Source organism: Dermacentor silvarum, chromosome 3 (genome assembly GCF_013339745.2).
Source record: "Dermacentor silvarum isolate Dsil-2018 chromosome 3, BIME_Dsil_1.4, whole genome shotgun sequence".
Taxonomy (NCBI): Eukaryota; Metazoa; Arthropoda; class Arachnida; order Ixodida; family Ixodidae; genus Dermacentor; species Dermacentor silvarum.
Window position 1 is genome coordinate 192476978 of NC_051156.1, and position 9984 is coordinate 192486961.

The following is a 9984-nucleotide window of genomic DNA, read 5'->3' on the forward strand; positions in this document are numbered from 1 at the left end:
GGTAAAAATTGACAGTCACTTTAGCATACGCAAAGAGTGTGAAGGCAAAAGCCTGCGCGCTCGAGAGACATTCATTAAATTACCCACGACGAAAGGTCGTGGGTTCGAATGCTTTAAATGAAGCTACCCTAATTAACTGCGCTTTAATTAACTCCGCCCATATTAACACCAAAGGAGGTCGAGGGTGTGGCTCCTACCTAAGGTCGTGAGTTCGAGTGCTTTAATTAACTCTATATTAATTAACTGCGCCCTCATTAACTTCGCCTTAACACCAAAGTTCGTGGGTTCGAGTGCCTGCAATAACTCTATCTTAATTAATTAATTTTGCCTTTTCTTTTTTTTTTTTTTTTTTTTTTTGCATGATGAGCGGCATCGAAGCCAGCTGTGGAAGACGACCAGCGCGCGAGGGGAGCTCACGTGACTTTCTGTACCGCACGGCGCGTTTTCAAGGCCACCGTCTGATGAAGCCTTTAATGCTATGGCCTTAATAAAACTGTAGCAGCTAGTTGCGCACACGCTCTTCCGAAGGCTGCGGGTGCGGCAACAATTAACGTGCGGCGGCCGCACTCGTACGTTGCAGCGACGATAATTGCGTATGTCGCATCATCAACGACTGAAGGACTGAAGTTCCGCGAACACACCGGGAGGGTCTGTACACGGAACGGCGGGAAGGGCACCTGAATTAACTAGCGGCCGTCGAAAACCTTCCGCGAACTGAGCATACTGGGCCGAGCCCGCCATGTTGCCCGCCATGGAGTTCGCCGAGAAGGGTCACGTGTCATAAAAGGGTCATAAAAGGCGAAGAGGTTGGCTTCACGGAGAGCTGACTTGCGAAGGCCGCCTTCTTGACATAATAAGCTCCCTCCTACTTTATGTCCTTCCCAGCACTTTCAGTGGGCGTTAATGAATTGCGGCCCCACACCGTGCGTTTTGAAAGTTTCACCAGTCCTTATTTCAAAAACTACGGCAGAAAAAAAAAAAAAGTATACTCCTCTCAAATAGGGAGCACTTCCTGTTTCTTTTCTTTTTTTTTTCTGTGAAGGATTTTGCCGTGCCAGCACGGCACTATCATCTAATACTTACCGCTAACCAGTCCTACATGGTCAAAATAAACTAATCTGACTTGCAGTCAGGCCATTTTTTCCTGCCACGGGGCCATAGTTTTGATACATTAGTGGCTGCTACACAAGTTTCAACCACTTCTAGAACGCAAATGCCTCTAAAGATGTAGGGGTGAGTGAACAGTGATATTGAGACCAAATCGTTAGCAAGTTTCTGTCATTACATAGTTCGTTATGGAGCATTGTTCATTAAAATCACAAATAGAGCCTTAGGAGCAAACAAATTTTTTCGCATGCACAGAACTCTTCAGAGAGAGCGAATGATCACTGTATAGCCTGTAAAGTATGGATGGGGTGAAAATTTGCCGTACTTTTGGTCCAAATTTTATGTTTAATTGGGCACAGGTGGTGTATTGAAATATTAGAAAAGTATTTGAAAACTATTTTTAAGAATAGCGACTATTCGATTCTTTATTTGAATATTCGCATACCCCTAAAAATATGCATTTGCAACAACATCCCTTTTGCATGCTTTCTGTTCTACATGTAAAAGGAGACCGTACGGTTCTGTCAGCTAAATTTCATTTATTGAATGATATCGGGCAATCAATTCCAACTAAAATACTACTGAAAAGCTGTTTTAAAGGAGTTCACCAGAATGCCGGAATGCCTCAATGACAGACTGCAATGGTTTAAGCCGCATATATACTGCACAGTCTTAATACTTCATGCTTGTCTCAAGTGAATAACTTTTCTTGTCGTAAAACATTCTCCACATTAAGAATTTATGCAGAAACAATTAGCCTAATCGTCCTTGTGCTTCGAGTTCGCTAATTCAGCCTCACTCGACAATCTGTTAGTATTCCTTGTTATAACCGACGGTCGAGCAACTGCCCCAGAAGGGTGTTGTTCCCGAGTTTGATCCCCAGACTAGGACGACAAATATTTTTCAAACTGCAATGCTTTCTTTCTGAAAAACCCGTTATGCATTCCTTTACGACTTTGTGCTTTCAGGTGGCCACAATTTTTCATTACACTGCGCAATTTTTATTTTTCTTGAAGCTTGGCCCGATGTACTTGTGACACCTTTGATATGCCCACGACAGCTAATTCAAGCAACAATCCTTGCTTTGAACCCTCGATCAGGCCAAATTGTTCCATGCCTAGAAGGCTTGCATTTCAATAAATACGCCCATTTGGTTTCATACATAGTCATCAGCTACGCACAGCACAATCGCTGGCTGCAGGTAAGTAGTGTGCTTCTTGTGATGTTGAAACTTGTCTCCACCGTGAAAGCTTTCCAAAAATAAACCAGTGCCAGTTGGTGAATAATTATGTGTCATATTTACAAATATCAATTTATTACCATTTCTGTACATACAAGGCATATATTCAATGCAGAAAACCAGGAAAATAAGAAAACATGACAAAGTTCGTCATGGAACACACAGTACACAATGCTCACATTTACATGGATTAAATGATAAGATAAAGAAGTGATTGTAATTACACCTCAGTGACAGTGCGAACTTGTCATGTCTTAAATTGATACGTAGAAGTAGAGCACAATGGCCATCTCCAACTGGAGGGAGGGAACACAATCCATAAAAATCGGAGCTCGGCGGCGAGTTATAGGCCGCTCCATGCTAACATCATCAACGAGGACAGCATGTAAACCCAGACTGTACACAGCCACACCAATGTTCACTTTCACAACGTGGCGAGTTTTACAGTGCAGCTGCACGAGCACCATATACAACATGGACCTATCGCCGTATCATCTTTTTTTCAAGCTGTTAGAAACAGCATATCGATTTGAATGTAGCCAGTGAGGGAGAAATGCCACTAAACGAAGAACAGACAATAACTCACAAATTGCGTTCCCTCCTTCAAAAAATTAAATTCATTCCACTCACAAGCACTGAATAAAAGAGAAGTGCCACCGATTTCCGAGAACACATGATCGGTACCACAGTTCCTGTAAACTCTGTACCCTTCGCATTCACCCAACCGCTGTGCTGCAGTCAGTATTTGGCTACTCGAAATAAACATGAGGCCTCTCAGTTTGAAAACACATAGACGAGAAATAGACAAAATCTTCACAATTATGTAATGTGTCAGCTTTTTCTATCGCGTCTCGAAGTACTTGGCACAGAAAATATACTTGCCTGCGCGACAACGGAGATTCTCAGTATATGGACAAGTGCAGAAATGAGATGACTAACGCGAGGCATAAAAGCAAAATTGTTTTTGACTGGTGTGGCACCCTTTAGTCGCGTAAAATTAGGAACCATGCGAGATGGCATTTCTTGATTAATAACCCTTCTCCTTGTGCATGTTGGCAGCACGCAGTAGATTTGTTGCAAATCTTCAAAAACCACTGAGCCCGAAGCAGATTTTGGATGAAAGCAATCTTGCCCCTGTTGCATTTCTTTCTGTGGCATCCAAGATGCCAAGCACATGCCAGTGTACAAGCATTTATCCCACATGGCAAGTCCCAACGGCAACATGATACAGCTCGGGTGTGAAACAGACTATGTCATGCAACCAGGGCACATAGTGATTGCTGAAAAGATTTACATGTCAACACCCAAGTAATCAAGCCTATGGCACTCTAAGGGAAGTTTTCAACAGTTGTCGCCAGAAGGATTTTTTTTTTTTTCATTTGACACACTGCAAGATATATACCAATGCAAACTTCATATATGCAGAGCAACTTGCACAGATCATGCCTTAATTGTTGCCCAGTGCTGCCTAAGAGTGCTGCTTTTCATAGTATAAGCACAGAACAGCACATATGTTTATGTGCGCGACATGGAATATATATAGCGTAAGCAGTCTATGTTGTTAAAAAAAGAAACACATGAACAAACACAAGGTTATACTTTAATTTGTTACAGCTTGTAACAGACTGCAGTAAGCAATGACATACTGCAGTGTAGTTCTTTTTTTGTTCTTGGACTGCCTGTACATATTATTCATTATAACGTATGTATACAAAAATTAGCATACATTTCAGAAATATGTATTTGTTACAGATCAGGTGGGTTAATGTGCTTGAACAGCTGCCATGTCACAATTCAATGTGTTTGTTCAGAACTAATGTTGCAGCAATCTCAAGTCCTTCTGTGCAACATGACACTTAACCCCTAAAGGAAAAGCTTATACATGCTGTGAGAGAACAAAATTTGATTCTCAAGCCATTTCTGACTAGATATAATGAAAGAAGCTTGTACTCTGTAAACTTTTCTGAGAAGTAATCGCATGGCTCGGCACTGTTTTAGTTTGAAATGCCCAATAGACCGATCTCTCACGACGCCCACAGCACACCCCCATGCTACTTTTCACTGCCTCACGATTATGCTACGGTATGAAGGAACTTTGAGCCGAGTGTTGAGGCAAGCCACATTGTGGATCTCTCCCATGGTTTTCATTGCCGTTACTGGCAAGCATACTCATACAATGGCGTGTTTCAGGAGGTTCTTATTGCTGCAACATGTGAATTCAGAAAAATGAGATGACAATGGGGAACTTGTCACTCACACAGACATGCACATTAAAACAGGGAGGGGGGGGGCAATTTGAGGATGCATGGTTCACTCTAGCTAGCTGAAAATGGTTACAAATTTACCCAGTGTGTGATACTTCGTGAAAAACACATACTGGAAGGGAACAGTACCCTTAAAGAGAGCTGTGTGATAAGCAAGGAGCTAAAGTCCCTCACTCCTGAGCAGCCATTAATAGAGAGTAGCCATGTTTTGAGAGGTTTGGTAACTTCATAGTGAGCTTCTACGATGCAAAGCTGAGCTGGCAAAGGTTCCATGGTGAGGAGTGTTGTCTGCCATGGTATGGTCAGCGCCTCCTCTAACTAGATGCTGGGGACATCACTTCCTTTTCCTATTGGTGGTGCCCTGCTTGCCGCACGCTGCGAGCCAGAACCACGGGGTAGCGCTTGCACCCGAACCACTGGAGTCACGCGACTCCTGTTGGCGCAGCTTGGTGCCGGCAAGCTGGGTCAGTAGCTTCCATGCTCGTGGACAGCACAAGAGGCCGCGGTGTAATGAGGCCCGAGTTGATTGAAAACACTGGGCTTGCCAAATGGCTTCAGCAGCCGCTTCACGAGTCTTTCCTGAAGTACACAGTGTGGAAGTACTGACTGCACACTACAGAGCACAAGAGGGTAACTTGATGGCACGTAACCCTTATTCAAAAATGCCTTAGCCACTGCTCATGCAGACTGCTGTCAGAAGGTATTTCTTGGAAAGACATGCCCAGATCTCGCTTTCTCTGACTAGACGATAATTGTGGCATGCAGCAATGGCGCATTACTGAGCGATTAAAATGACATTTGGCTCAATAAAACATATCTGTGCATGAAAGCATAAAAACAAGGCGAAAGATTTTCAGAAAAACGGCCATGGCAGTAAGCACCAAGCTGCCCAGCAAAAAGACGAACTTATTGTGTCTGGCAGAGAATAAGCACACCTTCTGCAAGCTAGGCCAGATTATTTGGCACTTTTCACCGCACTGTGCCCTTTATTTTTTATAGTATTGTTTTGTACAGCGAAATGTATGGTGGTAAGTTGAGTGAACGATGAAAAACTGTGAGTTTTGTGTGGTTACGCATAGATCACAACATGCGGCTGTCGTCTGCTCGCGTTTTACCTGCGGCGGCGCGGTGGCCGGTGTGTCGCAAGCATCCACCACAAGGGGCTCTAGTGGTGGTACCAAATGGAAAGGAGGAAAGGGGAAAGGTAGCAAGTTTTTGGCTGAAGTCCCAGGCATCTAGTTAGAGGAGGTGCTGGTATGGTAGATGGCCCTGCACCCAAAAGCAGGGACCTGCCGTAATGGCGACATGGTAAAACTAGCACCAAGGCCGGTCTTTTCGCTGTATTATTGAGGGCTAAACTGTAACAAGGTATCGCACAATCTTAGCAACTAATCTCTTTAGTAGCAAGTGCACACAACAGGAAGTTGCAGATCACGCATAATTGACAACATCATTTGACTTCAGATGCATCTGAGTGTCAATGTAAACAATAAATTGTACATATCACAGTGAACCAAAAAGGGGAATCAAACAGAAATAGCACTATCTCAGTCTCTAGTACATAAGCAATGGCTGACAATGTGTCAGAAGTATTGCCACTGGCAAGTTGGCCCCATTCTGCTACATAACAAAAAAAGCAATCAAGAAAGTTAAAAAACTAAATATCTTCGTTGCAAGAACCAAAGCTAACTTCATAGCGTGAATTGACAATAAAGTGCCTGTGTCATCAGGCAACAGAAGTATTGCAAAAGCAGCACAAGTTTGCCCAGTCCTAGTTATGAAAGAGTAGAAACTATGACTTCCTATTCTTTTGAGTTTGGAAATGTTTAATGGGAATCCAATGTCAAGTTCAAGGGCAGAATGGCATGTTTGCGACACAAAGTTAGCATCAATGCTGGAACAAAATATTAAGTTCAGGTATTTTCCTTGCAAGCATATACTCATTGTTTCTACTGCAGTAATTAAACCGATAAATCGCATAACTGGTTTCCAACACGCAAATCGAAGCCGTGTGCATCCAAACACGACAATTAAACTTATCTGGCGTGACAAACACCAAGGTGCCACTTGTTTTGACATTGTGCCACCTGCTAGCACAAAGAACAAAAATGATGCCGAAATATGGGATTGACTGCGTGTGTGAAGCCAGTCATAATCACAATTACTTATACAGCATTGTACAAAGAAATAATGAACACGACATCAATGGCTGTGCAAGTCAGCAGTGTTAAAAGGCCATCCCAAGAGAATTCCCCAGCAATAAAGGAACGCACATTTAAGATTCAGTTAAAAGCCCTCAAACGCGATTTTGTCACAGCAAATTGAAGATAAAAGTCAAACATAGTGAAGTATAAGCAAAATAAAGCAAGCAAGTGAGGCTACACATGTCCTATGTTATCCCTCATGAGCCACAGGGAGAGATTACTTAAGTCACACATGGCGTCAGCAGCGCCTTACAACTGGGCTTTCATACCGGATCTAGCTTTACAATGCAACACAGATAAGCAGTAGTCCCTTTAAGCTGGGCATACCTATTCGAAGGCAGCTTACAATGCAACAGAGAAGGGAAAAAGAAATGCACACACCTTGGCCAACAAATCGAAGCCCTTAAACAGCCTGAAGCACTCATTCTAGCCTATGGTGCTGCACGTCTCAACATAATAACATGGCATCAGGTTTTGAACGAGTTCTATAGCTGTTCCAAAGAACTTCCAGGGAATATACTTTTCCTGAGACAAGGTGCATGTTACAGATGCTGGAAAGTGAAGTTAACTGCATTCTTTCAACATGCCATAAATTTGCTTGAATGCTGGACCACTTTTGTCAGCTTAAGTTATCATGCTCATCACCTAAGATTCACAGCTTTCGTATCTGATTGCATGGCGATCATTAACAGCAAGCTAGAGACTGAAGCAACAATGCCGACAAAATATCACGCACCTCACACTGCAGCAAGGCTCGCATGTCCTCTACCCACAAATATGTGAAAACCGCACTTTGGCATATTCAAATGCACTACTGCGCTTTCAGTGCTGTTTCAGTCATTCGAATCTTGATCCTTAGACTGGACTTGTAGCAGTAGGTGTAGAGCGCACACCATCAAGACCACAAGCTGCCGCAAAGCTTTTAGCTGAGAACAGCTTGAATACATCCTGTTGCAGAAAAGTGGTGAAATTGCCAAACGGACATAGCTCCGTGTCAACACCAGCACGGATGCTCTTGCAGAAGTGCGTGTGACGAGTCATATCCTTGCCATTGTAAAGGATCCTTATGAAACGCTCTTTCCTGGCATTGCTGTACGCCTCCAAGACAATCCGCGAAGCGTAGGGGGAATGGTGCCATCGTCGAACCCCAGTGTCGACGCCACAGGGATCAAGTTAATGTCATGACCAGAAAAGAAGAGGAACTTGGTCTTGGACGTGCCATCCATAAAGTCACGCAATCCCCTGTGAATTCGGGCCAGCAGGTAGTGTGCCTTGAGAATGCTGCTCCGGCGAAAAGACAAGTCCTGAGACAGCTGTCGGCCCTCCCAGTCCACGTAGGAGATGACGTTGCCAACGTGCTCCATGGTGGCGCAGTGATGGTCGGCACAGGGCAGCGGCTTGCGCTGGCACACGAAGCCCATCAATCCATCCATGATCGGCCTCGGCGCGACAAACTCCGAGTTGTTCCCCTGTGGGCTCAGCACCTTGCCAAGCGTGTTCAGCAGCTGCACGACGGCCAGGTGGTTCTTGAGCATGACCTTCGTCTTGCGTGTGAAGAGCCTCTCGTACGTCTTGAGCTGCGGACAGGCGCAATGCGGGCCCATGCAGAAGTTGATGTCTCGTGAGGGCACCAGGTGGAGCCTGTCGAATGAGAACTTTGGCAGGAAGCCGTAGAGGAATGCCAGGGCACTCTGGTACGTGCGGGAGAAGACGGTGCTGTACAGTTTGACGGAGCGTGCATCCCAGTCATCTGGCAACAACCTCCACGGTCCGGTGTGGTAGGCATCATGGAGGCTGGCCCCCATGTTTACGTGCTGTACTACACCATCCCATGTGAGCTGGCCTTCTGCGCAATTGCTCTGGTTTGGGTGGGTTGCGATGGTGGCAAAGATGTTCTTCAGTGGGAGTAAGGGGTGCCTCATTATGAGAGAGACGAAGGAATGCAAGGGGCTGCTCCTGGAGCTGGAAGGTGAGCTCGTGCTTGGAGGCTGGCGACAGCCAAGAAGGTGCTGGTTGCGTACTCGCCGCAAGGGCATGCGTTCTCCGTGCCGCACCATTATGGCTACAGCTTCCAGAGTGAAATTGTTGCTTGGAACTTTACCTGCAAAATAAATAATAACCTTTACAAACAAATAACCACACAAAATTCCCAGGACCGGGATGGATGAAAGTATGCCAGCTTTAGCCAAGAACTATAATGGAAAGGATTCACTGTCACAAGGAAGGTTCACCAGTTCCTTTAGCTGTAGCATATGCTATATTAGCTATATGCCAGCTACAGCACACGGCTAGCATGTAGCATACTGACAATGCCGCTGTTAAGAGTTAGTTGACATAAAATTTTCCCTACAACTTTTTCTTTTTTTCATGTTAATCTAGCACTCTTCTGGGCTAAGCTGACGTCACCAATAAAATTGTTCTCGATAAATGCAGTTGCTAAATGTCTGCCGTGGTTCACTACGGCTTATGCGCGCTCTCCTGCAATAAGTATTTTGAATCGCTTGCTTGTTACTCACCTTCTTGCCAAAGTGACACACTATTGTACGGGTTGCAATACTTCATCGCTTTCGCCTTGGTAAGGCTGTGGGACAGCTGCATGTTGTGTTGTCCAGCATTATACAGCACGGCAGTGGTGTCCGGATACTTGGCCTTGGCGTCATCAGTACGTCCAATCAAGCATACTGGAAACATTGCAATGGTAAATGAACATCACTCAACGAAAGCAAGATCCATCACAGCGTGCGTTGTGCAGGTTCTCATGTAGGCTCAAACAATGCGAGATAGTGCGTCTTGCGTTGGGTGAAACTCACTGGTTATCGCCATGCCGACGATCCAGATAACGATGAACGATGCGAAGAGAAGCCGTTGCCTCACCAGAAACTTCGTCACCCATAAAACTAGCGACACCATTTCTCTTAGCTAGCGTCAAATCAGCCTGTCACGAACAACTGTCGTACGTTGACACATGCCTCCGCTACGTGACGGTAAGAAGGGCGTAAACAAACATTGTAAAACGTAAGGAAGGGAGAAGAGGCGGGTGTCAAACACCGGGAAGAAACTGCAACCACAGAAAAAACAGCACCACGGGCGCCGCAGGTGCATTCAAATTTTTGTGTAGATGACAAAGTTAATGTGAGGACGTCACATTGGCGTCAGTTGACGCCAGCTG

General features: G+C 44.8%; 1 protein-coding gene across 1 annotated transcript in view; it reads right to left on the reverse strand.

Annotated features, from left to right (window-relative positions):
• LOC119446363 (2-phosphoxylose phosphatase 1-like) overlaps positions 1–9927 on the reverse strand; it is a 45943-nt gene extending 36016 nt beyond the window's left edge. Inside the window, 4 exon segments of the mRNA XM_037710775.2 lie at positions 5727–7942; positions 7945–8916; positions 9332–9496; positions 9626–9927. Of these exon segments, the coding sequence (XP_037566703.1) occupies positions 7671–7942; positions 7945–8916; positions 9332–9496; positions 9626–9725 (1509 nt within the window). The 5' untranslated portion in view covers positions 9726–9927 and the 3' untranslated portion in view covers positions 5727–7670.
• Positions 9928–9984: the final 57 nt, after the last annotated feature.